Raw genomic sequence first — 25,210 nt, forward strand, 5'->3', positions numbered from 1 at the left:
CATAGAAACAAGATCTTAGCTAGTAAACATCTTTAACTAAAATATATGGATCATGGATTATTATCATTATCACCCCAAGACTCCCTTGGAATGCTATGGTGGTTATTGACATCGGCCTCAACCTCTTCTCCGGATACCTTCTCTGTTGTCAGAATTCTCCGTGTACCAGTCACGGCTAGCTCCTCCAATGGTCTTACCACTACGGTTACCGTGAGCAGTAGAAGTAGCAAGAGCGAGCAAGCCTTGGTCGTCATAGCTTATATATAGTTTAATCAAAATCTCTTATTTGAATCATCCAACAAATATATGATTAGGGCACTATATATATAGTACGGGTACTTACTGATTTATTTATTTAATTCACCACATGAAATATTTATGCACAAATGGTAGTGCGCATTATAGTTCTTTTTATTTTGTTCTGTTTTATTATATCAAATCAAATCATTCAGGTGGTGGTGAACTGATAAAATCCAAGAATCATTTATCCACCAATCAGGATGCACCACCTTCACCATCAAACTAGGCACGATGGAATCGCGTCACTATGCAAAATTAGGTAATAACATGCTTGATGCAATTAACAAATTAAGATACAAACTAATGGAGCTTATCAAGATATTTTTTTTGTTTAAAATGCCAATATTATTTTCATATTGTATCAGTATATGATTACATACAGATATTACATTAAGAAAAGTGGAGTGTGTAAAAATTGATGACGTCTTTGCTTGTATGATATTGTTTCTCAAGGACAGCTAGCTATAATATTTCTTAAGGAACAACAGAGTGAATCATACCACATTAATATGGATTCATGGACCAGGTCAATATTATATATATATAAAAAAATATTGTTAACCATGCTTTTTTATATATGTTTATTTTGTACCAAATAAATAGTGGGCTCTTAAGTATTGGTACTTTTTCTTTCGTGAATTTCGTGCACCAAGCCTCCAAGATAGCTAAGCTAGCATCTTCTCATATCATTTATGTCTGACTAAAACTATAATATTCAGTCGTCATAGTTGTATAATTAAATATGGTATATACAAATTTAAAAGTCGACTCGACCAACTAAATTAACTGATCTATTATTGGTTAAGAAACCAACCTACTAGTTGATGTTAGAGATCGAGTATTTTCCAAGTCCTAATTAGAGAGAGCCTTCTCCTTCTCCATCCTCTTCTTCTTCTTATTAAGTAACAACCTAATAATATTAAGAAAATAAACAACGAAACTAATGAGAGGTTTTAATTTGTTAACAAGATGAATCTAAGAAGCAAGAGCAAATGTATGTACCTGGCTGGCTCTCGGCCCCTCATTCTTCCTCTCACTCTCATTCTCACTCTCACTCTCATTCTCACTCTCATTCTCATTCTCACTCTCATTCTCATTCTTCTTCTTCCTCTTATTAGGTAAACAACCTAACAATATAAAGAAAAAACAACGAAACTAATGAGAGGTTTTTAATTTGTTAACAAGAAGAATCTAAGAAGCAAGAGCAAATGTACGTACTTGGGAGATAGGTGATGCGCCTCCTTCTTGGGGAGGCAGTAGGATCATCAACAATAAGAGTCCTTTCTCCCATGTTAGATCCACTTAGTTCCTTGGCCTTTTCTACACATCCTTCTCCTTCAATGTCAATGTAAGCTGAACTGTAAAATTCGACAGAGACAGAGACTTTTGTTAGAATTCAATAACTTTTGAGAGTTGCATTGGGAAAAAAAAATAATAAATAAATTTGTAGGAAGAAAGAAGCGACAAACTTAGTGAAAAGATCAATTCCCCAGATATCTCCACATGAAGAGAAATGTTCACAGAGGGCCATCTTGAGATCAATCTTAGGAAGGGAAGTGTCATATCCGGTAACGCGGACCCTAAATATTGATTAATTCAAGGAGAGAAATAACCAAATTAGTAACGTGACAAGGCTCTATCTAGAAAACATATATGTTACAGATACTACAAGAATTAGTAGTACATCCTTACAAAAAAAAAAAAAAAAAATTGATTTGCAGAAGAAAGTTTATTAAAAACTTTACGTGTATTGTTTTCTCCTAGTCGAGGGATTACTAAGATCAGGTATCCGACGATTAAGATCGAGCTGTATCGGCAAGGTTGCAGGCTTAACGATTGCAGTCCATCCTCCCAAGTCAGTTCCATTAAGTTTCAACGCCTTTTCTTCGGCAGCTCCTCTCTCGAATCTCACGATGGAAAAACTGATGTAAAACAAAAGTTTAAAAAAAAAAAAAAAAGTATTTTGAGATTATAATTAAACATGAATGAGAGAGAGAGAGAGAGCCCTGCAGGAAGAGAATTAATAAGAAAGCCACAAATAAAAGAAAGAAAGGTACCTCCTGAGGACACCCATAGGACCCGTAGCAAAGTTTCTGGGAACATAACAAGATACGATCTGTCCACATGAACCGAAATGTTTTTGCAACGCGAGCTTGACATAATACTTTGGAAGCGAAGTGTCATATCCCTCAACGGAAATCGTCGTCAAAATGCTAATATATAATACTAGATGATCATCAACACAGACAATAACAACAACAAAGAATCTCAAAAATAAATATATATGTAAAATAAATTTTACTGGGGTTTTGGAGCGTCTGCAACACTGTCATTCGAATCCAGCACTTTCAAACCCTAAAAAAGGTACAGAAGATTAGAAAACCATTAATTAATTAATAGAGAAGCAGAGGTTAATCAAAAAGAGCGATTGAGTAAGAAGAAGAACCCGCCCATAAGAAGAAGAAGATTACTTTGATCGCGGATTCTTCCATTGAGATTACGTTGACAAGAGCGACTACTTCTACCTAGGGTTCCAAAGATTTTTTTTTTCTGATCGATCTTTGGGATTTAGGTTTGATGATTTGATTTATTATTATTTATTTATTTTTGGTCGAATATGAATATATAATTTTTTTTTTTTTTGTTAAAAGATTAAAAGGCTTTCAAAATATATAGGGCCAGTTTGCCTACTAACCAAAATTGTAAAATAGGGCCAATATGAATATATAGTTCTGAAGGTATAAAAAAGGCTACTATATATAGACGTTAAAAAAAAAAAGCTAGGCTAATATATATTTTACAGAGCACATAAACCCTAAATGGAACCTCCCAAAAGATCATTTAGGGAGATAGTGGAAACGGAAGAGAGATGGCGGAACCATCATCAGGCTTTTCTTCGTTACCACATGACGTCGTTTTGAACTGTTTGGCTCGACATTCTATAATCCAACTCTATCCATTCTACATGCATGGGTAATGATTAAAGCAGATAATGATTATTGAGCATTTTTCAAGTCTTAAGGGAGAGATCCTTCATCATCTTCATCATCTTCTTCTTATCCTTCTTCTTCTCCTTCTTCTCCTTCTCCCTCTCCTTTTCCTTCTCCTTCTCCTTCTCCTTCTCCATCTTATTCTCCATCTTCTTCATCTTCTTATTAAGTGAAGAACCTAATATAAAAGAATAAACAACGAAACTAATGAGAGGTTTTTAATTTGTTAACAAGAAGAATCTAAGAAGCAAGAGCGAGCAAATGTATGTACTTGGGTGGCTCTCGCCATCAGAATTGGTGGTGCGCCCCCTTCTTCTGGATATCATAGGTTCAACAACGAGAGTCATATTTCCCATGTTACTTCCATTTAGTTTCAGCGCCTTTTCTACACATCCATCTCCTCGAAAGGTAATGTCAGCTGCACTGTAAAATTCGAAAGAGACAGAGACTTTAGTTAGAATTCAACAACTTTTGAGAGTTGGGATAGAAAAAATAAAAAAAATTGTAGGAATTGAGGAAAGAAGCCACAAACATAGTATGATAGAGAAAATGAATATTGACGACATCTCCACATGAAAAGAAATGTATACAGAGCGCCTTTTGGAGATCAATCTCAGGAAGCGAATTGTCATATCCGGTAACGCGGACGCTAATTCATATCGATAAATTCAAGGAGAGAAATAACCAAATTAGTAACATGACAAAAGGCTCTAGCTAGAAAACATATATGTTACAGATACTACAAGAACTAGTAGTACATCCAACAAAAAAAAAAAAAAAAAGATTTGCAGAAGAAAATATTTATCAAAAGTTACATGTGTGTGTGTTCTGTTTTCCAAGTCAAGGGATTATAAATATCAAAGTCAGGATTAACATCGTACGGTTTCGCAAAGGGTGCATGCTTAACAATTGCAGTCCATCCTCCCACGTCAGTATTATTAAGTTTCAACGCCTTTTCTTCGGGAGCTCCTCCCTCGAACCTCACGAAGGCAACACTGATGCAATTTGAGATTATAATTAAAAAAAAAAAAAAATTAAAATTTTTAAGATTATAATTAAAACATGAATGAGAGAGCCTGGAAAGGAGAGAGAATTAATAAGAAGACACAAATAAAAGAAAGAAAAGAAAGGTACCTCTTGAGGATACCCCTAACATAGTCTTTGGGAACACAACAAACTAATATCAATCCACAAGAAGAGAAATGTCTTTCCAACTCAAGCTTGACATAATAAGCTGGAAATCGTCCTGATAATGCTAATTATTCAAAAATTTGATTTTGATATCAATACTATATGATATCATCAACACAGACAACAAAGGGAAAGAAAAAAATCCCAAAAATAATATGTATGAACAAAATAAATTTTACCGGCGGCGTTTTGGAGCGTCTGCAACACTGTCATTCAAATCCAGCAATTTCAGACCCTAAAAAAGGTACAAAAGATCTCATGAGAAATTCTACTTTTCTCATAAGTCATAATACTTTTCTTACATATATACTTCATGATCAGAAAACCATTACTTAATTAATTAAAAAGAGAAGCAGAGGTTAATCAGAAAGAGCGATCGAGTAAGAAGAGAACCCGCCCATAAGAAGAAGAAGAAGAACAGTATAGTTTTCTTGTGCCGAAAGAAACGCATTACTTAGTAGAGAGACGACACAGAGGTTAATCAAAGAGTGAGTAAGAAGAAAATCCATAAGGAGAAGAAGACTACTTTGATGGTAGATTCGTCCATGGTTGTACGTTGACAAGAGCGACTTCTAGCAATCGAACGATAATTTTCAGATTTAGGGGGTTTAGGTTTGTGTTTTGGTCTGGTCTGGGAACGTAATCCTTTCGTTCATATTTTAAGTTACGAACAAACGGTTGGGCCTTCAATTTAGTGCAGGCCTGCATTTGGCCCATATAGTCTTAATCTTCTTATTGATCAAGAAGGATCCGGTTTTATAGAACAAAACTTGAGTAAATATTTGTATCACGATGTAAATATACAATATTAAAAACACATGTGTCATTTGCAATATTTTGTCTAGGTGACCCTTGCAAGTTGCATCCACTACTACTTAACGGTTTCAGACAAGTCGTGCAAAAAAAGGTTTTGTAATTAGGATGGTTGATGAATACATATGATGGGTGACGACTTATTTATGTTGATGAAGACTTAAAAAAAAAAGTAGTATATGCTTTGCTTAGGGTGAGTAGTGAAGCTAGCTAGTTGGCAAGTTATGGCTTCTTTTGGCGGCCAAGCAATGCTCTCTCTTTCACACACAACACAAACTATCCTCGACGCCAAGACTTAAATCAATTATTCCTCCTAAATTCGATTATTTTAAATACTATATGATTTTAATATTGCGTTACTAGCTTCACAATACACTCAAAATTATTCTTCTTAATAATCCATTTTATTTGTAATAACACGTTAGCAAGAAATAATCATAGAGAGCCTAGGACAACTATTGTGTATTAGAGTTGAATGAGTAAAAAGTTGGATATCAATTCAGCTCTAAGAAACTCATTATTTTGCTTACTTTTGTAGAAATTTTCTATCAAATTATGCAGAATGAAAATTTTATAAAATGTTTTCCTGAATTTTATAGCTGCCACCGAGTTATTGGTATACTACAAAGACCTAGACTACAGTTTACACATTAAAACAAAATATTTAACAAACTATAAGATAAGGGAGGTTACTTCACCGAATACATATTATTAGGTAATCACAAGATTAATAATGGTTTGATCAAATAATTGGTGACATCTTAGAAAGAGGCGCAAACATAGGGAGTGATAATATATATTCAAATTCGCTTTTAGCTAATATCACTATAATTTAAATATTAAATATAACTAGGATCATGATTCATAATTGTGTGTGTTGTGTAATTGTGGGTTGGCTCAACTGCACATGAACTACTCGACCCCAAAATTCGATTGCCTTTTACTTTCCAATCAATTAACTTAATTATTTTAATCGGCAAGTTAAGTTCAGTGTACATAAATCCACAATGATTAGTAGTATTGAGAAACAGGACTAGAATTCGACGTATTATCAAGTTAAATGTGTAGTTTAATAGCTGTATATAAATATCATAGTTGGACGACTCAAATTATAAAATTTGTTACATCACGTCAACTTAAGTTTGTAGGAACTTGTAATATATATGCTTCTAACCGAATTGTGAATATTGTGGTACACCGTGGAGCAAATTATTTATAATTAAAACATGTAAATTATAAGTTGTATTTATTGGTTAAATAATTGTATGATGATTGTTAATTATATAGTTTAAACCATATAATATCGTAATATAATTTATTTTTTACATAATATTTATTTAATCAATTTAATTAGATATGTTTATTTTTTTATATCAATAGTGTTAACAAAATAATGAAATAATGTTTTACCCGTGTAACACCGAATTAATGATATTTTCAATTTATATAAATATCGACAAAACCCGTCCCGCTATATACCGTCCCGAAATATTTAAACTCGCACTATATCATCTTAATTTTTAATATTTATTGTTTTGTATTATAAATATTAGATTGAGTTGATATGTTATTTATTAAGATTGTAACCATTTACATTTTATAAGATTGACGCTTCTTATAAAATTTAAATATTTATAGTACTTAGAATTCTTAAAACGGTTGAGTATTTCTCATATTTGAAATTTCATAAAAGTTTAAATATATTATTAATATTTTAAAAGGTCTTCTATTTTTTTTTTAAATTGAAATATTTATAATATTTAAACATTATATTTGAAACTTCATAAACTTTTAAATATTATTAATATTTTATAAAGTTTAAATTTCTAAAAGTATAAATATTTATAATATTTAACTTTTTAAAAATCTTTAAAATAAAGAACCAGAATAAAACAAATTAAAGTTTTTTATGTTTGAATACCTGATAAATTAAGCTTTCTACTCATTTGTATTCTGAATCATTTTGGTCTCTTTTATAGTATGACTCTGAACTATTGGCCAATTTTTTAGGCGATGTGGGATATTGTACCAGTATTTTTTTATTCATCTATTGAGTAATATATGTCTGTTTTAATTTTTTTATTACATCATATGCAAGAAAAAATCACAATTTTTATTAACTAAATGTATTATATAATAATTCAAGATAATTTAAATATAAATTCAAATAAAAATGAAAGAGAATCATTATTTATGTTTAAATGAGGTAGACAGATTTCCTTATTTTTTAAAATTTTACCTATAATTAATTTTGAAATTTTTGGTAACTAATATTAAAGTCAATATATTAAATACGAAAACTTTCCAAAAAGTATTTTTGAGCAAAAACTGCTGCAAAAATACTATAGATGAACATGTCGACTACAAGACTGTTACTAAAGTTTTAGGATTTTAATTAGTTAATGATAATGTGGAATAGATAATAAATAATTTGAATGACATATTTAGAATACGCAATCCAAATTTGATTTCTTTCTTAATCTAATACACTACATTCCAAGTGTCAAAAATTGAAGTTCATTTTATTACAAAAGATGTTGCACTCAGATTGTGTAGGATGATGACACTCTTCTACTAACAGAAAAAGAAAGTCATAGTTTTCCTTCTTATAAAGAGAAAAAAATCTGCAAAGATTAGTGCTGGCAATGAATCCATATTTTTGTTACTAGCTAATGTGTACATATGGAATTTATAATTAAGGATGCTTATGAGTATTTAATTTGATAAAATACTAATCAATTTTTTTATGTGATTCATAAGACAAGCAAACAAAAGTTAACCAAAAGAAGAGATATAATTTAAATATTTGAAAGGAAATAAAAGAAAAAAAAAAAAACAAGAAGAGAACAAGTGGTTCCAGGCTTGCAAACCAAAACTTCCAGAAAGGAATCCTTCACCAAAAGTTATTTTGGGGTTTGCTTCTTTTCTCATCTTTTCTCTCTTACCCATTCATTATATATACACACAAATGAGTACTATGTGTATAAACAAATACAATCACATATTTAAATATAGATAGATACTAAGACATATAAACCAAACCCACCAAACACTCTTTGATACTTCTCTCTCTCTCTCCATAAATACATATATCTCTCTCTCTCTTTGTGTTCTTGAAATACAGAGAGCCAATCAAGAAAGGGAGGATCATGACAAGTGTTCTTGAGGAGAGTGGAGACCATGCGCGTCTTGTTCTCCTCATCAAGGGCAAACGCACCAAGCGTCAGCGTTCTGCTTCTCCTCTTATGACTGCAGTATCCAGCGTTTGCAGCGGTGAGCGATCGTCACTGGTGGAGGCGAGAGAAGAAGAAGCAGCTGGTGAAGTCGAATTCCAAGGAGCTACTGATGAAGACGAAGACATGGCGAACTGTCTAATGCTATTGTCTCAAGGACATAAAGCAAAGAGTAGTGGCGATCATAAAATGGGTTTCTTTATCAACAAGAAACCGGTGGCTTCTCTAGGGTTAGGGCTAGACGACGGTGTTTACCAGTGCAAAACGTGTGATAAAAGCTTCCATTCGTTCCAAGCGCTAGGAGGGCACAGGGCTAGCCACAAGAAACCCAAACTTGGAGCAAACGTTGTTTTCAAATGCGACGAGAAGAAAACCGCATCTGTGTCTGCCGCTGAAACGGTGAAAGCAGGAGCTGTAGGAAGCTTTCTTTCTCTACAAGTAACTAGCAGTGACGGTATCAAGAAACCGGAGAAAACACATGAATGTTCGATCTGCAGGGCCGAGTTTTCTTCAGGACAAGCCTTAGGAGGTCATATGAGGAGACATAGAGGTTTGACAATAAACGCGAACGCAAACGCAGCTTCAACAATCAAAACAGTGATATCATCATCACCATCATCAAGTCATCATCATCATGAAGAATCTACTCGGCCAAAGACCTTTCTCCAATTAGATCTGAATCTTCCAGCGCCAGAAGATGAACGCTGCTGCGACAAACCTAAATTCACGTTTGCGTCCAAAGATCAGATTCTTCTCTTCGCGGCAGCGTCCAATTCTTTGATTGATTGTCATCACTAATTAAGTAGTTCTTTGTAATTACTTTTTATGACCTTGATATGTTTACATCATTAACCCTCCTCTTATTATTATTGTCTACTCATTCTTGTAATTTGACATTGATTCAATTAACTTCAAATTATTTCATTCTTTCAAACTATTCATTGCTCCATATATAACTTAGCACATTTCTAATAAATCATCGATCGAGGTATTATATAAATGCAATACTTAGCTTTGGGAGAATGATTAAAGGATTCTGATGAGGATGTTCCTTGGAGAACGGAAGAAGCATGTGACGATGACTTTCGCATAAAGTCACTTCGTTTGTTAGCCGCCACTAACTCCTTTCGATACACTTCACTTCCGTTTGGGGTTGTTCGTTTTTTCAGATTCTTTTATAATATAATAGTACATGTATGATTATCTCATTAGATTAAATCAAAAAGACTACATCTAGAGTAATCTAGGTTGTTTCGAGAGTCCACACTAGGTTGAAGTACATTAGATGTGTATATATATGTATTGATTCGTAACTTCGACTAATTTTGATGAATGTAGTTTGCACTAGAAAATACATATACTGCCGATGCCATCCAATCTTTTGGGCATATATCACAAGAGTCAAGACATACATGTAACGAATCCTCATGATCGTGTTGTGTAAATATATAATAAACTTTGTTACAAATTCAGTGTTTTTTTTCTATATATATGCTAGACAACATGTTCTATCGATTAAAAACTAAGACTACTTACGCTACGTATCAATTATGGTATAGTGGTATCTCTATATCCATCATGTTTTACGTCTTTATATAGTCTATGACTCGTATGTGACTCATCTATATATCTCTTTTGTAAATATGAACACGATATGTAGAGAAAAGTGTGCAACATATATTACTAACAGAACGAGTGAATATTCCTAACAGTTAGATAACGATTGATGTTGTGATTAACGATGTCTTCTACAAATAAATTGGATTGTATAATGCACTTTTTTTTTTCCTCAACTGAAAAGTTCAGAAACTAAACTGAATACGAGTGGTATCTTGAACTTGTTTTAATCCATTTAAAGTAATAGCACTATGTTTAGTTAATTTTCTTCAGAAAGACGTCGGTGAGACATTTTAAACTATAATGTAGTCTCTGTCCTTTTCACATATTTTTAATTTATACAATTACAAACTGTCTTAAGTCTTAACCACACTTGTAAGAAGACAAAACATCGAGCCCATGTAGTCACTCATTAACTTGGGATAAAATAAATAAAGGATAGTGTTTCATATTATATCTTATAAAAATAAAATCATACACGGCGTTTATATATCAGTTTACGCAATGAGGCGTGACAAATTCAATGTTGAATTCGTAGGAGTTATAAATGTATAGTGGAGTAATAATTAAAAAGATGAAATAAATAAATGTTGAGTTAATAATAATATGTGGATGAATAGTAGTAGTAATATAGAATGAAATTGACTTTGTTTGGAACCAAACCATGCCACATGTAAACAGAGGCTCTGGCATGATTGGATACATTGCTGGATTACGCTAGTGTACGACGTCTATACAGCGAAGCAACCGTTTTCACCCACTTACTGCTTGACAGCTCACCTTAAACTCCATTATCCTTTTGTTCTACTGTAGACCGACCGCACTTGATCATATCAGACCTACCTTTTCCCTCTTTCCCCCGAACTTTCTTAAAATTTATATATTCACACCCAACAGTTTTTAATTCTTTCAATTTAGTCCATTAAACCATTCGGTTTCACTTCTAGATTTAGGTAATTAAACCGGCTTTTTTCTTATTTAAATTTTCTATATAACATAACCAAACATTATGTTTTCAGTTTTGATTCCAATCATGTTTTATACTTCTTCACTCGGTTGGTTAGTAATTAAAAAAAAAAACATATTCCAATTCAATTTGAATCTGGGTAGTGTAAACCGGCTTAGAGTATTTTTACGAAGTTTACAGTCTCTTATGGGCTAAATAAAATGCTTTAAAATACCAGGTCCAAAACTATAAACAAATAAAAATAACATCCACCGAAATAATTTTTGGTAAGCATAGAGAGAGCCATCAACTTGTTTTTTTCTTCAGCGACATTAGAAGCATTCCTTTTAGCTTTTTTGTCTCCTGAAATTTTTCAATCTTTCGTCGGAAGAGATTTTTCCGGGTGGAAAAAAAAAAAAGCAGAGTTCGTTTTAGTTTTTTTTGCTGAGAAGCAAAAGAGATCAATAGATTAGTGTAAAGTTTTGTTCTTTTTTGCTTTTAACATCTTCTAGCGATGACGGTTGCGCCGGCAAGAGCTCGTTCAGACTATGATTACCTCATCAAGCTTCTTCTCATCGGCGACAGCGGTAAGCTTCTTTCTCCATTCCTGTGTGGGGAAGAGTTTTATGCCTTCTGCGATCTTAATTAGGGTTTTATGGTTTTGATTTGTTTCTGCTATGTATTACTAGTAGTAGTAGAATTGACTCTTTAAGGAACTGTGGAACTCGTTGACAAAATTAGTTCTTTTTGTTTTTTGTGTTAAGTTGGTTTGTTTTATAGCTCTCTGTGTGTATATATATGTTCAGGTGTGGGGAAGAGTTGCTTGTTACTACGTTTCTCAGATGATACTTTCACTACAAGTTTCATTACTACCATTGGGTATGTCTTCTTCTTCTTATGCAATGGTTGTTTACTTAAAAGATTGTCTTTTGTTGTTGTTGTTGTTGTCGTCTAAGTTTGTATATATAATTTAATACAGAATTGACTTCAAGATAAGAACTGTTGAACTTGATGGGAAGCGTATCAAATTGCAGATATGGGACACTGCTGGTCAAGAACGTTTTAGAACTATTACTACAGGTAATAAAACGGGTTTGATTTAACGTTGTTGTTACCAAGTGAACGGATCTTTTAGTTACATAGGTTGATTGATCTTTGAGTTTTGTCTTGATGATAACTTGAGTGTTTCCATAAGTAAAACAGAATTCATTGTTTCTGCCTTTAAAGCGTTTTGGTCCATTTTTTATTACTTGCAGCGTATTACAGGGGAGCGATGGGTATATTGCTTGTCTACGATGTAACGGATGAGTCTTCTTTCAACAGTATGTCTTTTGCTTTTCTTTGTGTTTTTTATCTTGTTTAAGTCAATTTTGCAATGATATTGAGGAAATGGGATTGTGAGTCTTGTGGCAACTGAATACGATTGTTTCAACAGATATTAGGAACTGGATGAAGAACATCGAGCAACATGCCTCAGATAATGTCAACAAAATATTGGTTGGTAACAAAGCTGATATGGATGAAAGCAAGAGGGTAAGTAGTCTTTAGTTGCATACTTACTTTCATGACTTAATAGTTTGTAGTAGACTGATGTGTGATCTTCTTTTTCAGGCTGTTCCAACAGCAAAGGGCCAAGCTTTGGCTGATGAGTATGGAATCAAATTCTTTGAGACGGTGAGCTAGAAAACAAAACAAAATATGTCTGCTGTTTATTATTACTAATATATTGTTGAGATTACTGATGTGATTACAATTGTTGCAGAGTGCAAAAACAAACCTAAATGTCGAAAATGTTTTCCTTTCAATCGCAAAAGACATCAAACAAAGATTGACAGAAACCGATACAAAGGCAGAGGTAAGATTCTGCAGGAATCTACTACAGTTACTCGCTCTTCATACTCTTATTCCGACATTATAGCTGAGTATATACTGTTCTTGTTGCTTTGCAGCCCCAAGGTATCAAGATCACTAAACAAGATACTGCTTCATCTTCTTCTACAACTGAGAAGCCAGCTTGCTGTAGTTACGTTTAGGAGTATGATCGCTCTTTTTCGCCTGCACTCGTTTTTTATTGTCTTGCCATCTTTTTAATCTCTTACGTCTCAAATCAGAGATAAATCTCATGTTGTTACCTAGAACGAGTAGGAAATCTCATTGATGGCTGTGATCTTTATGTCTAATTTGTTATCTCCATAATTTCCTGTACAATGATCTTCCTGATATGGAAGACTGTGTTTGGTCAAAAAACTATGTTAAAAGACTTTGAAGTTATGAAATGAAACTGTTGTAGTGTGTATAACTTTTGACTTCACAGTTCAAATTAGGATTTATCTTGTTCACTTTTGAGGCTTTGACCCAAAACAAACACGGATTTAAAAAGAAAACACTGGATGGGGTTTATTCTATTATGATATTATTATTACAAATCTCATTTCAGAAGCAAAAGAAGAACACAAGTAATCCCACAAATTTACATTGAAGCTACACATTATGTTCTGCACACAAAAGAGGCAACTGCAGAGAAAAGAATCAGATTCAGTTTGCGATACACAACAGAACGATTCAAGTTTTGGTTTCTTTGCTCACTAGCTGCAACAGCCAGCTTGAGGATTAGTCTGGTGTTCTGGTTTCTGCTTCAAAATGTTTCTTTTCACAGCAGTTGATCCTTCTTCCAGAAGACTAGGTACCTCCATTATCTGTTTCATCACAAACAATCTCTGTTATGTATAAATCCCTCTTTTGGAATCAGTTTTTTTAACCAATTAAGGATCTTACCTTCAAAGCCAGCTCCTCGAAACACTGCTCCACGTTTTGACGAGTTGTAGCACTACACTCAAGAAACATGCAGTTGAGTTCTTTTGCTAGAGCAATCCCTTCATCTCTGCTAACTCCTCTCTCAGATACCTGTAATCATATGCTTCGTCAAGAAAACTATTGGAATGACCAAACCATATTTTTAAAACAAAGTTGTGTAATTTCGATTTTGCAAACTCACTCTATCGACTTTGTTCCCAACGAGCATCCTAACACATTCTTGGTTAGTGGAGTAAAGCTCAATCTCCTTACCCCACACATCTACTAAGTTTGTAAATGTCTCCCTTCTCGTCACATCATAAACTGCATTCATCAAGAAACATTAAATAAACAGTATACAGACAGAGAGATCTCTTAGTCTCCTGTGATTGATTGGTTGATTGACGATGAACATTACCAAGAATGATTCCTTGTGCACCTCTATAGTAAGAGCTCGTCAGTGTTCTAAACCGTTCCTGTCCAGCTACAACACCGAGAATATTATAGGTATCATCACTTTTCTTAGGAACATAAAATCTTTTGTAATTTCAGTATAGAAGAATCACCTGTGTCCCAAATTGTGAGTTTCAGTCTTTTGCCTCCTACAGTCAATTGTTTGATCTTGAAATCAACACCTAGGAGTAATAATAAGTGGATTGAATCAAACAGACAAACAATATATAATACAGACAAAACAAGATTCCCTAAAACCAAACCAAGACAAGAAGACAGCTAAGATTAACAAACAAAAAGTTTATATAATTGGGTCTTACTAAAAAAAGTGAAGATTGTTTCAGTGGCAAGTATGATCATTATAAAGATCACATCAAAACGTAAATCTGAGACCTTTTTTTTTCTCGAGAATTCAAAGAGAGAAACACAAGTTACCAATAGTAGGAGCAAGATCTTCAACGGAGTTAGAAATGAAGCTGACAAGCAAACTGCTTTTACCAACACCAGAATCACCAATCAACAAGATCTTAAACGACAGATCGTATCCACTTTGTCCAGATGAAGATCCCATTTTTCTAAACAAAACCCCAGATTTGCTTAATCTCTCTCTCTCTCCCTCTCAATCGATCTGTAAATCCTAGAAGAGCAAAATCAAATCCTACTACTAAAAAGAAGCAAACTTTTTGGAAAATAAAAATATGAATCTAGTAAGCTGCTGTAATGATGATTAATTGATAATGATGATGATGATGATGATGCTTCGTCGTTGATAATTACATCTATCTGCTGCACATTACTTTCTACTTTATAAGTAGGAGCAATCTAAAGAAGAAAAAAAAAAAGGGAGAATTTTTATTTGCCTGTGTGTATTGATGTTTTAGTTTATAAAATAAGAAAAGAAAATGTGATGAAGAAATTGGAAGAAGATTTTTATTCTTTACCGATAAAGAGAGGAGGAGGAGAAAGAGATTTTTTTTTGTTTTTGTTTTTGTTAAAAAGTATATGGGAGAGATTTATGGAAGAAGACAAAGACACAGCAAACCTGAGACAGTAACGTTTGGTTGTTCTTTGCTTTCTTCTCTCCGACACTTTACTTCACTAAAACGTCTCTGTTTTGGTTCCCAGGTTCTTTTTGTCGACGTGTGTGTGTGTTAGCGTTTTGAAATCGCGGCTGCGATTGCCATGGAATAATTTTTTTTTTTTTTTTTTTGCTTTGATTGGTGGTAGTCAACAAGACAACAACCATTGTGGTTGGCTAAACGTTTTTGGTGGATCAGCAAAACGGTTGGTTTTTTTTTTGGGGGTTTGTAAAAGCGGTTCAAGTTGACGGTAGCAAAAGGCGATTGGAACACCTAGGTTGGTTTTAGACGTTTTACAGAACCGTCTAAAATAGCAGGTTGAATTATTATTTTCTAAAACTACAATTATTAGTCACCGATGGAACCAATGATTTTGTACGCACTTTTTAGTATGGAATAGAATCATTTCAATATACTTTTAAGGTCAAAGTTTTTTTAATAGAAAAGTCACCAATACTAATTGGTTTTCGAAATTGATTAATGAATTAGATAGTGATAACATTATAGAGTTGGCGATTGATGGATTGTGGGAGCCAAACATAGCTAGCCTTCGTCTCTACTGTCAGCCGAGCCCCTTCAAAACCCCACCTCTGGCTGGTGCAAAAGTCCACGCGTATAGTCAAAGTGCGTGTGCTTTCATCGTAATTAAATTGAGATCTAAAGTGTATGTTTGTGTGTGTGTGTGTGTGTTTGGTGTTAGTTCAACTCATAGGAAGATAGAACTCTTTTGTCCAAATTGACCCACCAAAGTGCCACCCAAGTTTGAGTATCATCTACAACTTCGTCTAACAATCCTCATATATCAAACCTCCTTTTTTTGGGTTCAACAAGTAGTTCCAAACCTATAAAAAAAAGTAAAAAAATTACTGTCAAACCTTACTAAAGAAAAAAAACAAATAATGTCAATTGTATTTTTATTTGCTCTGTTTCGTATGTTGTAAATTAGAACATGCCTCTTCTTCTCTTGACATCTTCTCTAAGAAAATAAATTAAAATCTGTATGTTAATGTTTTTCAATGGGATTATATAATGTAGTTTGTGGGCTAAATGCCAGCTTTGTGTTGGCAGCAGTCTTTAATGGGCTGTTTGGGCCATAGCCTTTCATTTTTGTGGGCCAGAGACCCTTTATTAGATATGTCAACATTAATGTTGTCCACACCACATGTAACAAAATCTGAACTTTCTAAAGAAAAATAATACGAGAGAATTATATTATGGTTAGTATATCTGACTATATTAAATTGGAAATTACGTGATTGGTTAGTGGAAACAAATTTTATCGAAATTTAAAGATTCTATAATGTTTGTTATAACAAAAAATAATTAAAACAGAGGTCAATATGTAATTTAAGAGAATGTTTAAAACTCTGATTTAAGTTAAAAGGGGAGATAAATAAAAAAGCGTCGTAGCTGGATTTTGTACCGGCTCGTCGGCTTCTGTCACCACCAAATCAAACCGAGTCGTAACTTCGTCGTCTCTCTTTCTTTCTTCTCTTCAACTTCCATCGTCGAAGGCGACGAGTCAAAGTATTCTCTCCAGTTTTTTGCCATGGCTGTAGATAGCAGAATGGATCTGCTAAGCGAAAGAGCTGTGTTGATGAGAGAATCTCTTCAGAAGAGTCAAACCATCACCGATAATGTTGTTTCTATCCTCGGCTCTTTCGATAGTCGTCTCTCTGCTCTTGAAACGGCTATGCGTCCCACTCAGGTCTCTATTTACTTACCGTTGCTCATCGTCGTCTCTGATTGTTTTTATATTTAGATCTGGAATTAGAGTTTGCTGAGACTTGATCGGATTTTGGTTTGACTGTGTGTTTTTTGAAAATTTCTCAGATTAGAACGCATGCTATAAGAAAAGCTCATGAGAATATTGATAGGACTCTTAAGGCTGCTGAGGTTATTTTGTCTCAATTCGATCTCCTTCGTCAGGTTTGTTGCTTCTGTTCCCCCATTTATGTGAGATTTCATTCATTCAGATCGATTGTTATAAATAGATAGTTCTCGAGCAGAGGTTGGATCGGTATGTTATTCACCAAGTTCATTAGTCTCACTCCCAACAGTTCTTTAAGCATATGTTAGATTTACTATTTTTAGCCAAAATTGGTTCAATGCTAGGCAAGGATAGGACTTGGCACAATACGTATCATGCTGCTACACTCTTTTCAGCTATCATTTGGTGGGATTACTGGTCTTTAGAAATGATATATTCTATATTTAGTGGTTATAACTTCCAAGTGAATTAGGATGCGGATCTTTTGCCGGAGGAACTTATTTTTTCGTCTGTGGGAGGTCCTTGTATGGATTTCAAACTCTTAGAAACCCTAAGTTTGTTGTTGTTAGCTCTTACTTTACGTATATCTATGTCATTATGTGATCCATGGTTATTAAGGATGATATTGTTGGCTGGAAGCTCTACCGGATCCCTGCATGATATCTTTTCCTTCTGGCCTCTCTTCTGTATTAAAAAGTTCATAGTCAAATTATGATGGTCTACATTGAGAATACATGCGTTTTTGGTTGCTGTTTCTGAGTTACTTTTTTTCTTTTATTGTAACAAAAAAACAATCTCTGATTATGCTCTCAATTCATTTCTAGGCAGAGACTAAAGTACTTAAGGGGCCACATGAGGACCTGGAAAGTTATCTGGATGCCATAGCTCAACTCAGGAAAATTATTCGTTACTTTATGAGCAACAAAAGCTTTAAGAGTAGTGATGGAGTCCTCAACCATGCAAATAGCTTGCTTGCTAAAGCACAGTCAAAGCTGGAGGAGGAGTTTAAGCAGTTGCTAGCTTCTTACAGGTTCGTGCTTCTGTGCCTAATAAGAGTTTCTGAACACATCCTCGAGAAAAGTTAGCACTTCATCTGATGAAAAAATGACAGTTACTTTTTCTAGATATATGCTCTTGCATGCTATAACTAGGACTCCTACCTTCCTTTAACTTCAGGGAACATAGCTAACTGTCGATGTTGGTTACTCTTTCTAGTTAGTTTTCAGGATCTATTCTTCGCTCAGCGAGGGTCTTACTTTTTAACCTTTCTTGCAAATAACCAAGAACCATATTTAGCACGAGAAAAATGCATTAGCGTAGAATGATAATTTTTTCCGAATTATCGAATTTGTTAATATGTACAAGTGCCCTATGTACGAGTGTTCCAGACAACTGGTTTTAAATTGATTAATGCTGTAGCCATCTATTTCTAGGAAGTCTAAATTAATAGACATTTTCAAGTATCTATATTCATCTTGTCCTCATTATCCTTTTCGATTTGTCTCTGTTATGATCAGTAAAGCCGTGGAGCCTGATCGCCTTTTTGATGGCCTTCCCAACTCACTGAGACCATCCTCAGACGGTGATGGAGGTGGAAAACCACACGGCGCACATCACAATGATGATACAGAAACTGCTTCTTATACACTTCCAATCCTCATTCCATCAAGGGTATTGCCACTTTTGCATGATTTGGCACAGCAAATGGTTCAGGCTGGTCACCAACAACAGTTGCTACAAATTTATAGGTGAACTTTTGATTCTTGGTCAGAAATGTTTTCTGAAGAGAAGCAAACTGTTTGGCTGTGGTGTGCACTACACTGTTTTTGCTTACCTGATCTGAAAAAATGATTTTTAGATGCATTGCTATTTGTCTCATACGTCTAATGCATTGGATCAGCTTTGTCTTTTTTTCCATATGATATATGTGATACTGCAACTACTACTATTGTCAAATTTAAGCAGTGAATTGCATAATCTACTGGCATGTTCCCTATACATATTTATGATGCATTTGTGTGTTTTGAATTTGTCTTTAATCTCCTTCTATTCAATCTTTTGTGCTTTTTCAGTGAAACACGTTCTTTTGTCTTGGATGAAAGCCTAAAGAAATTGGGAGTTGAAAAACTTAGCAAAGAGGATGTTCAGAGGATGCAGTGGGAAGTTTTGGAGGCAAAAATTGGAAATTGGATCCATTTCATGCGCATTGCTGTAAGAACGCGAGTTAAAGTTCGGCATATTTATAATATGTTTTGTGGACCCTTAACTCCTGATAATTTTTTCAACAGGTTAAATTACTCTTTGCTGGAGAAAGGCAAGTATGTGACCAGATATTTCGAGGCTTCGATTCTCTTAGTGATCAGTGTTTTGCCGAAGTTACAGTGAGCAGTGTCTCAATGCTACTTAGCTTTGGGGATGCTATAGCCAGGAGCAAGAGATCTCCAGAAAAGTTGTTTGTACTCTTAGACATGTATGAGATAATGCGAGAGCTTCATACAGAGGTAATAATCTTCTCATTGTTGCTCTAATAATATTATGTCGCCATACATTTACTGAAAATGAAAAATTATTCTGTAGTGTCAGCTTTTGGTGGATTTTTCTGTTTTTTAGACTGTACAGTTTTCAGTACTACGAACTTCGGTACATGCTTGATTCACCTTCAAATCTGTATTTCATTTGTAGAAAGCTAGTGAGATGAAATTTTAGAATACAGGATGATGCAGCCCTGTACTTTTCTTTTATTGACACATTATGATTTACCAGATTAAGACATAAAGTTTAGTTTACATAGTTATGCATAGAGTTCACCACTTACTTCTTAGAGATGTCAACCTAGCTGCTTTATTTACTTAAGTAATGTTTGGAAATTGATTGTCTTTAATGTTTTTCTAACCATGTGGAGTTACTGTGATCGGATTTGTTTGATTACCTGTTAGTTTTTGTGCTACATTGTATGGATAACATTAGATGGTACCACAACCTCATGAAATTTATGTCCATGGACAGATTGAGACTATTTTCAAAGGTAAAGCTTGCCTTGAAATTAGAGATTCTGCTACGGGCTTGACAAAGCGGTTGGCGCAAACTGCTCAGGAAACGTTTGGTGATTTCGAAGAAGCTGTTGAGAAAGATGCTACAAAGACTGCTGTTCTAGATGGAACTGTCCACCCACTAACAAGCTATGTCATCAATTATGTGAAGTTCTTATTCGAGTAAGTACAGCTTACATGTCGATTTGATTAGGACTAGCCGACTAGCCCAACTAATTGCATTGAGTCTCTTTCTTCTTCCACACTTTAATTGATGGTCTTTGGTGTCAGCTACCAAACAACATTGAAGCAACTCTTCTTGGAATTTGGAAATGGAGATGACTCAAATTCGCAGCTAGCATCCGTAACAATGCGGATAATGCAAGCACTTCAAAACAACTTAGACGGAAAATCAAAACAGTACAAGGATCCTGCTTTGACACACTTGTTCCTGATGAACAACATTCATTACATGGTCAGATCTGTGCGAAGGTATGTTTGGTTTCACGTTTCTAAAGACTGATCAGGAGTTAACTAAACAGAAAAACCGACACTTAGATTTCTCTGTATCATAACTTTTCAGGTCAGAAGCCAAGGATTTGTTAGGCGATGATTGGGTTCAAAGACATAGGCGTATCGTTCAGCAACATGCAAATCAATACAAAAGGATTGCCTGGACAAAGGTTCTTTCTATTTGTCTAACTATAATCTATATAAATAAATCCGACTATATAAAAAATGTTCATTATATTGTGATTAAGAAACTTTTATATGTATCTGGTAGATATTACAATCCTCATCGGCGCAAGGTTTAACAACATCTGGGGGAGGAAGTTTAGAGGGAGGAAACAGCAGTGGAGTTTCAAGAGGATTATTAAAAGAGAGGTAAGGCTTCAACAGCTAAAATCAACAGTAATTATGACATGTTTAAGTGGTAATGATGAATTGTTAACTTTTTAAAAATGGAACAGGTTCAAGATGTTTAATATGCAGTTTGATGAGTTGCATCAGAGACAATCTCAATGGACAGTTCCAGACACAGAGTTAAGAGAGTCATTAAGACTTGCTGTAGCTGAAGTATTATTGCCTGCTTACAGATCATTCCTCAAACGCTTTGGGTAAAATTCTCCTTTTTTCTCTATTATCTACAAAAGCTTTTTTAAAACATATTTGATCAAAATGTTAAAAACCCTACTGAGATTTAAACCTATGATCGGTGTAGGCCTTTGGTTGAGAGTGGGAAGAATCCTCAGAAATACATAAAGTATACAGCTGAAGATCTTGAAAGATTGTTGGGTGAGTTGTTTGAAGGAAAGTCTATGAATGAACAACAACCACGCCGGTAAAACAAAAAAGAAAACAGCTGAAGAATAAAGATGATGAAAAACATATCGTGTAAGGTAAATTTTTTATCAAATCTTACCTTTCATGATTAAGGTTCGTTGCCATTGTATATGGAGTGTCCACTATTCGATTTTGTATTCTACTATTCTTTGGTTACGGAATGTGAAAATGTTTTTCTTTAGCAACTCTTAAGTGTGTAAATTACTTGGAGACAGAGGTTTATTTCCTTTTGTGTTACGTTCACGTTTTGAAAGAATCATAAGCATAATTTTCAAAAGACAGAATAGTATGCAGTGAAGGAGCCAACTAATTACTAATAATAAGATGATATAATCAGCAGTTGCTTTTAGACGATTCTCTAGTAGCTGTTATACGATAGGTCGAGCCAATAATTTTTGTCTAAACAGCTAAACAAAAATCATGGGGACAAGAATTTCTCATTCGGACCGAATCTGTTATTTTCTTTATGGATTTAGGCGATTAAATCAGTTTGTCTAGTGGTTTCTAATCGCAACATGTCTTCATTCTGGCATTACCACTCTAATTATTCAACTTAAAAATTAATTAACCAGCTCCACCACATTTTATTAGTTACCTAACTATCATATTCGATTAATCTGTCAAGAATATTTCTAATCATTAAGCACCTGATTCTTTTTCGTTGTTATGAAACTTATGATGCTCCATATTGTAGATGCAGCCTTGATCTATTAACCATTTAATTAGATATGAGTTTTAATTTTATAATTTTATTTTCTGTTAAGCCTTAAACAATTTGAAAAAGAAAAAAATTGACGCTAAACAGTAATCACCTTTCAAATGTCCGATAAGGCGATGTAATCAACCAGTACGTCAAGAGAATTCGTTTGGAACAAACCGAAAATTATATAATAGTCCAAGATACTATGCATTATGCAAAACAACCCCCAAATAATTTTTTAACCATAAGAAACAGACCACAACCTTGTTATTGAGCGGGACAAGACAAATAGAGCTCTACCGACGTACATACTTAAATCAAAAAGTGGGAAAGACATATGATTTATTAGTAAAGTAAAAGAGTGATGAGATGAGCTTGTTGTTTAAAACACACATGTTTGGTAATGGCATATTCCTTTTAGAAGATCCAAATTCTCCCAACATCTTTACATGGACTTCCCCATTTCCATCATCTCTTCCACTTTATTCCCTAATTAATATTAAAAATAATACTTTTGATTTCTTTCAATGTCATCTTTACACCAATGAGAAATCTTACTTTTATTCTCCTTTACACCAATAGTATACCTATTTTTCTTTTTATTTTTTATTTTTTATTTACTTATACTTCAATAATTTATAGAACCAAATACTTTGAATTCATGTGGTTTTACATACAAATATATTCTTCACAAAATAGTTTACATGTCTGTATTCCGTATATATAATAATATACAAAATACATGTTATACTTGTATTCACTTTTGGGTACAGTTTAGAAAAAAACAAAATAATCAATCATCAACAGACACGGGATACAGTGGTTACACTGAGTTGGTTACACTGAGTTGATTAATTATTATAGAGAAAGTTATTTTAAAGGAAAAGTGGAGAGAACACTATTGCTTATTGCATTGAGTGTTTTCAACCTCTCGTTTAATTTGTCTCCATGACCAAAGACAAAGAGAGAAGCCATAAAACCCTAACAACATCCATTGTTGAAACTCTCTTTGGCACAACAACCATACACACAAAAATATGGCCATCCCCTAAAGAAAGTGAAGCTGAAGAACCCTCTGAATCAATCAGAAGATCTCACCAAGAAAGGGTTTTGAGAGGTTCAAGTTTCTCTTTAGGGGATGGCCCCAAACTCACAAAAGGTAAGAAGTATAAATCTCTTGGAGATTATGATCAAGAAATTGTGTTTATTTATGGGTGTTGTCTGAACGATCCTCATCATTATTATCATTATCAATATATATATATATATATATGGTGATGATGATATGATGATGAGGATTGTGTAATGAATGGAGCGATGAAGATTGCATGAAGGTTGATGAAGACAAGCTTGATGTGTCTTTTATTATCCCTCGTTTGGGCAACTTCGATCCTTTGGCAAGCTTCGGTTCCCCTCGGAATCAGCAGATTATTATTATTTCACTACCTTACTATCTCTCTTTTTGTCTATTTTCCTTGTTTACTTTGTTTCCGGTTTGGTTTGTTGTCTTTAATTTCGTTTGAATGTGTGTGTGTGATGCACCATTCAGGTGTGTTCCTATCTGTGTGTGAGGAATAAAAGAATATTCGGTTTCTTATTTCTAAAACCAAACACCACTTCTATCTTTCCCATCTTTCTTTAATAAGTGTCTTCAAAAAATTATTTAGCAAAAATACTTTTACGCTGGCCCATTTTTAGCCCATTAATACTCCAATTCTAGCCAGTTACATTTATACGAGTATGTATGATTATGAATTTATGATTTATGAACTATGAAGAAAACCAAGCCAAGAGAGCCCTAGTTAAAGCGTGTCTGGCAAGACATTAAAAACTCGTATAAAAAAAATTAGAAAACAATCCTAATAATTAAAAAAAAAAAAAAAAAACCAAAAGATTAGATAACCCTAAAAAAACTGTTGTATTATCTGAATAATAAAATAAAGTGTTTAAGAAGAAAAAAAAAAAAGTTTAGGCCAAGTGTATCCAGCTTGGTTGCTTCTTCAATTTCTTTTTCTCGTTTTTCCTCTCAACTTTGAGATCAGACACGGTCATCACGAGTTTCTTGACCTCTAATTTGAGTTCCACAATCCGTTCTTCAGAAGTCTTCTTTTCCGAGGAGACCTTGTCAAACTTAGAATTCAACCAGTCGAGTTTAAAACCGACTTGTGTCAGATCATGCAAATCCTTAGAGGCTTTGGTCAATTCAGCTTCGGTGAGATAACCAAGAGGCGTGTGGTAAAGTATCCCGATGGTGCGGCAGAGAAGGTTCATGTATGTATTCCTGAGACTTTGGTTTTGCACTTTGACATTATCTGTAGTCTCTGGATACGTCTGAAAAATCCACTTTGCTAACGTGATGTTAGAAGCATCAATGACGAAACCATTGACTCTGATCTTTTTTCGTCTATGCAACTGAAATTGGTTCCCCATCACTTGGCTTTTGGAGTAGGTATAGCGATGGAAGTCTCAGAGAAAAGTTTGTTTTTTTTTTCTCTACATGAGTTGATATGTTTCTAGAACTACCTTTCGTTATTTATAGAGGCAGCAAAAGAAGCCTAAGCTTTTTCTATTCTAAATAAAATCTGAATCGAGTTTGTTAATTTTTTTTAGATATTATTTTGGTTTTGGGTTTACTTGAAAATAAGATAAAATCATATATAATTTTGTATTATTTTTGGATTTGTTTTGAACTAGGAATTAGTGAAATTAAAAGGAAACAAAATTAGGTTTAGTTTGCAACTTACAAAACAATCGTATAATCACGGAAAATTAAAAGAAAATAGAATCACGAAATTAAATAAACGAGAAGATACTGAATTTACTTGAACATTCGCAGTGAATCTTTTACTCATTAGTAATTTTTTCCATGAAACTTATCAAATTTATTCTATTAGTGGAATATTATAAAAAGGTGCGATTGCTAGATGAGCTGTAAAGCCTGTAATAATTAA

The 25,210-nt window shown here is 33.9% G+C and overlaps 7 protein-coding genes across 9 annotated transcripts; 3 read left to right on the top strand and 4 right to left on the bottom strand.

Moving 5' to 3' along the window:
* Positions 1-50: 50 nt before the first annotated feature.
* On the bottom strand, positions 51-2,792 carry LOC147929094 (nucleolin 2-like). Its single transcript, XM_087482349.1, has 7 exons — positions 2,772-2,792; positions 2,603-2,655; positions 2,358-2,513; positions 2,046-2,222; positions 1,770-1,880; positions 1,519-1,658; positions 51-199 (listed from the first exon to the last, which is right to left on the bottom strand). The coding sequence occupies exons 1-7, from the start codon at positions 2,790-2,792 to the stop codon at positions 51-53; spliced, it is 807 nt and encodes a 268-aa protein (XP_087338475.1).
* A 518-nt stretch (positions 2,793-3,310) lies between these two features.
* On the bottom strand, positions 3,311-4,694 carry LOC147929095 (uncharacterized). Its single transcript, XM_087482350.1, has 6 exons — positions 4,661-4,694; positions 4,425-4,545; positions 4,106-4,285; positions 3,823-3,939; positions 3,562-3,713; positions 3,311-3,468 (listed from the first exon to the last, which is right to left on the bottom strand). Exons 1-6 carry the CDS (start codon positions 4,692-4,694, stop codon positions 3,311-3,313), a joined length of 762 nt encoding a protein of 253 aa, XP_087338476.1.
* A 3,568-nt stretch (positions 4,695-8,262) lies between these two features.
* LOC104734372 (zinc finger protein ZAT5-like) lies at positions 8,263-9,461 on the top strand. Its single transcript, XM_010453929.2, has one exon. The coding sequence runs from the start codon at positions 8,444-8,446 to the stop codon at positions 9,323-9,325; it is 882 nt and encodes a 293-aa protein (XP_010452231.1). The 5' UTR covers positions 8,263-8,443; the 3' UTR covers positions 9,326-9,461.
* Positions 9,462-11,340: 1,879 nt separating this feature from the next.
* LOC104768526 (ras-related protein RABE1d) lies at positions 11,341-13,389 on the top strand. Of its 2 annotated transcripts, none has more exons than XM_010453930.3 (8): positions 11,341-11,677; positions 11,897-11,969; positions 12,070-12,170; positions 12,347-12,412; positions 12,526-12,623; positions 12,702-12,764; positions 12,853-12,945; positions 13,040-13,389. In XM_010453930.3, exons 1-8 carry the CDS (start codon positions 11,605-11,607, stop codon positions 13,121-13,123), a joined length of 651 nt encoding a protein of 216 aa, XP_010452232.1. In that variant the 5' UTR covers positions 11,341-11,604; the 3' UTR covers positions 13,124-13,389. The 2 variants fall into 2 exon arrangements, with proteins under 2 accessions (XP_010452232.1, XP_019090502.1); XM_019234957.2 differs by having other exon boundaries at positions 11,380-11,677; positions 11,897-11,973.
* Positions 13,390-13,461: 72 nt separating this feature from the next.
* Positions 13,462-15,423, bottom strand: LOC104734374 (ras-related protein RABC2a). Its single transcript, XM_087482632.1, has 7 exons — positions 15,278-15,423; positions 14,772-14,964; positions 14,450-14,518; positions 14,302-14,367; positions 14,086-14,207; positions 13,866-13,994; positions 13,462-13,786 (listed from the first exon to the last, which is right to left on the bottom strand). Exons 2-7 carry the CDS (start codon positions 14,905-14,907, stop codon positions 13,676-13,678), a joined length of 633 nt encoding a protein of 210 aa, XP_087338758.1. The 5' UTR covers positions 14,908-14,964; positions 15,278-15,423; the 3' UTR covers positions 13,462-13,675.
* Positions 15,424-16,740: 1,317 nt separating this feature from the next.
* LOC104734375 (exocyst complex component EXO70A1) lies at positions 16,741-21,836 on the top strand. 2 transcript variants are annotated; one of them, XM_010453932.3, is made up of 12 exons: positions 16,741-17,123; positions 17,249-17,344; positions 18,011-18,216; positions 18,704-18,934; positions 19,259-19,397; positions 19,475-19,687; positions 20,193-20,398; positions 20,507-20,707; positions 20,799-20,898; positions 21,000-21,100; positions 21,187-21,333; positions 21,438-21,836. In XM_010453932.3, exons 1-12 carry the CDS (start codon positions 16,965-16,967, stop codon positions 21,559-21,561), a joined length of 1,923 nt encoding a protein of 640 aa, XP_010452234.1. In that variant the 5' UTR covers positions 16,741-16,964; the 3' UTR covers positions 21,562-21,836. The 2 variants fall into 2 exon arrangements, with proteins under 2 accessions (XP_010452234.1, XP_087338752.1); XM_087482626.1 differs by having other exon boundaries at positions 16,795-17,123; positions 18,015-18,216.
* A 2,286-nt stretch (positions 21,837-24,122) lies between these two features.
* On the bottom strand, positions 24,123-24,741 carry LOC109128310 (MATH domain and coiled-coil domain-containing protein At2g42465-like). Its single transcript, XM_019234436.2, has one exon. The coding sequence runs from the start codon at positions 24,687-24,689 to the stop codon at positions 24,228-24,230; it is 462 nt and encodes a 153-aa protein (XP_019089981.1). The 5' UTR covers positions 24,690-24,741; the 3' UTR covers positions 24,123-24,227.
* Between the last annotated feature and the right edge of the window lie 469 nt (positions 24,742-25,210).

Source organism: Camelina sativa, chromosome 13 (assembly GCF_030686135.1).
Source record: "Camelina sativa cultivar CO46 ecotype springtype chromosome 13, ASM3068613v1".
Lineage (NCBI taxonomy): Eukaryota > Viridiplantae > Streptophyta > Magnoliopsida > Brassicales > Brassicaceae > Camelina > Camelina sativa.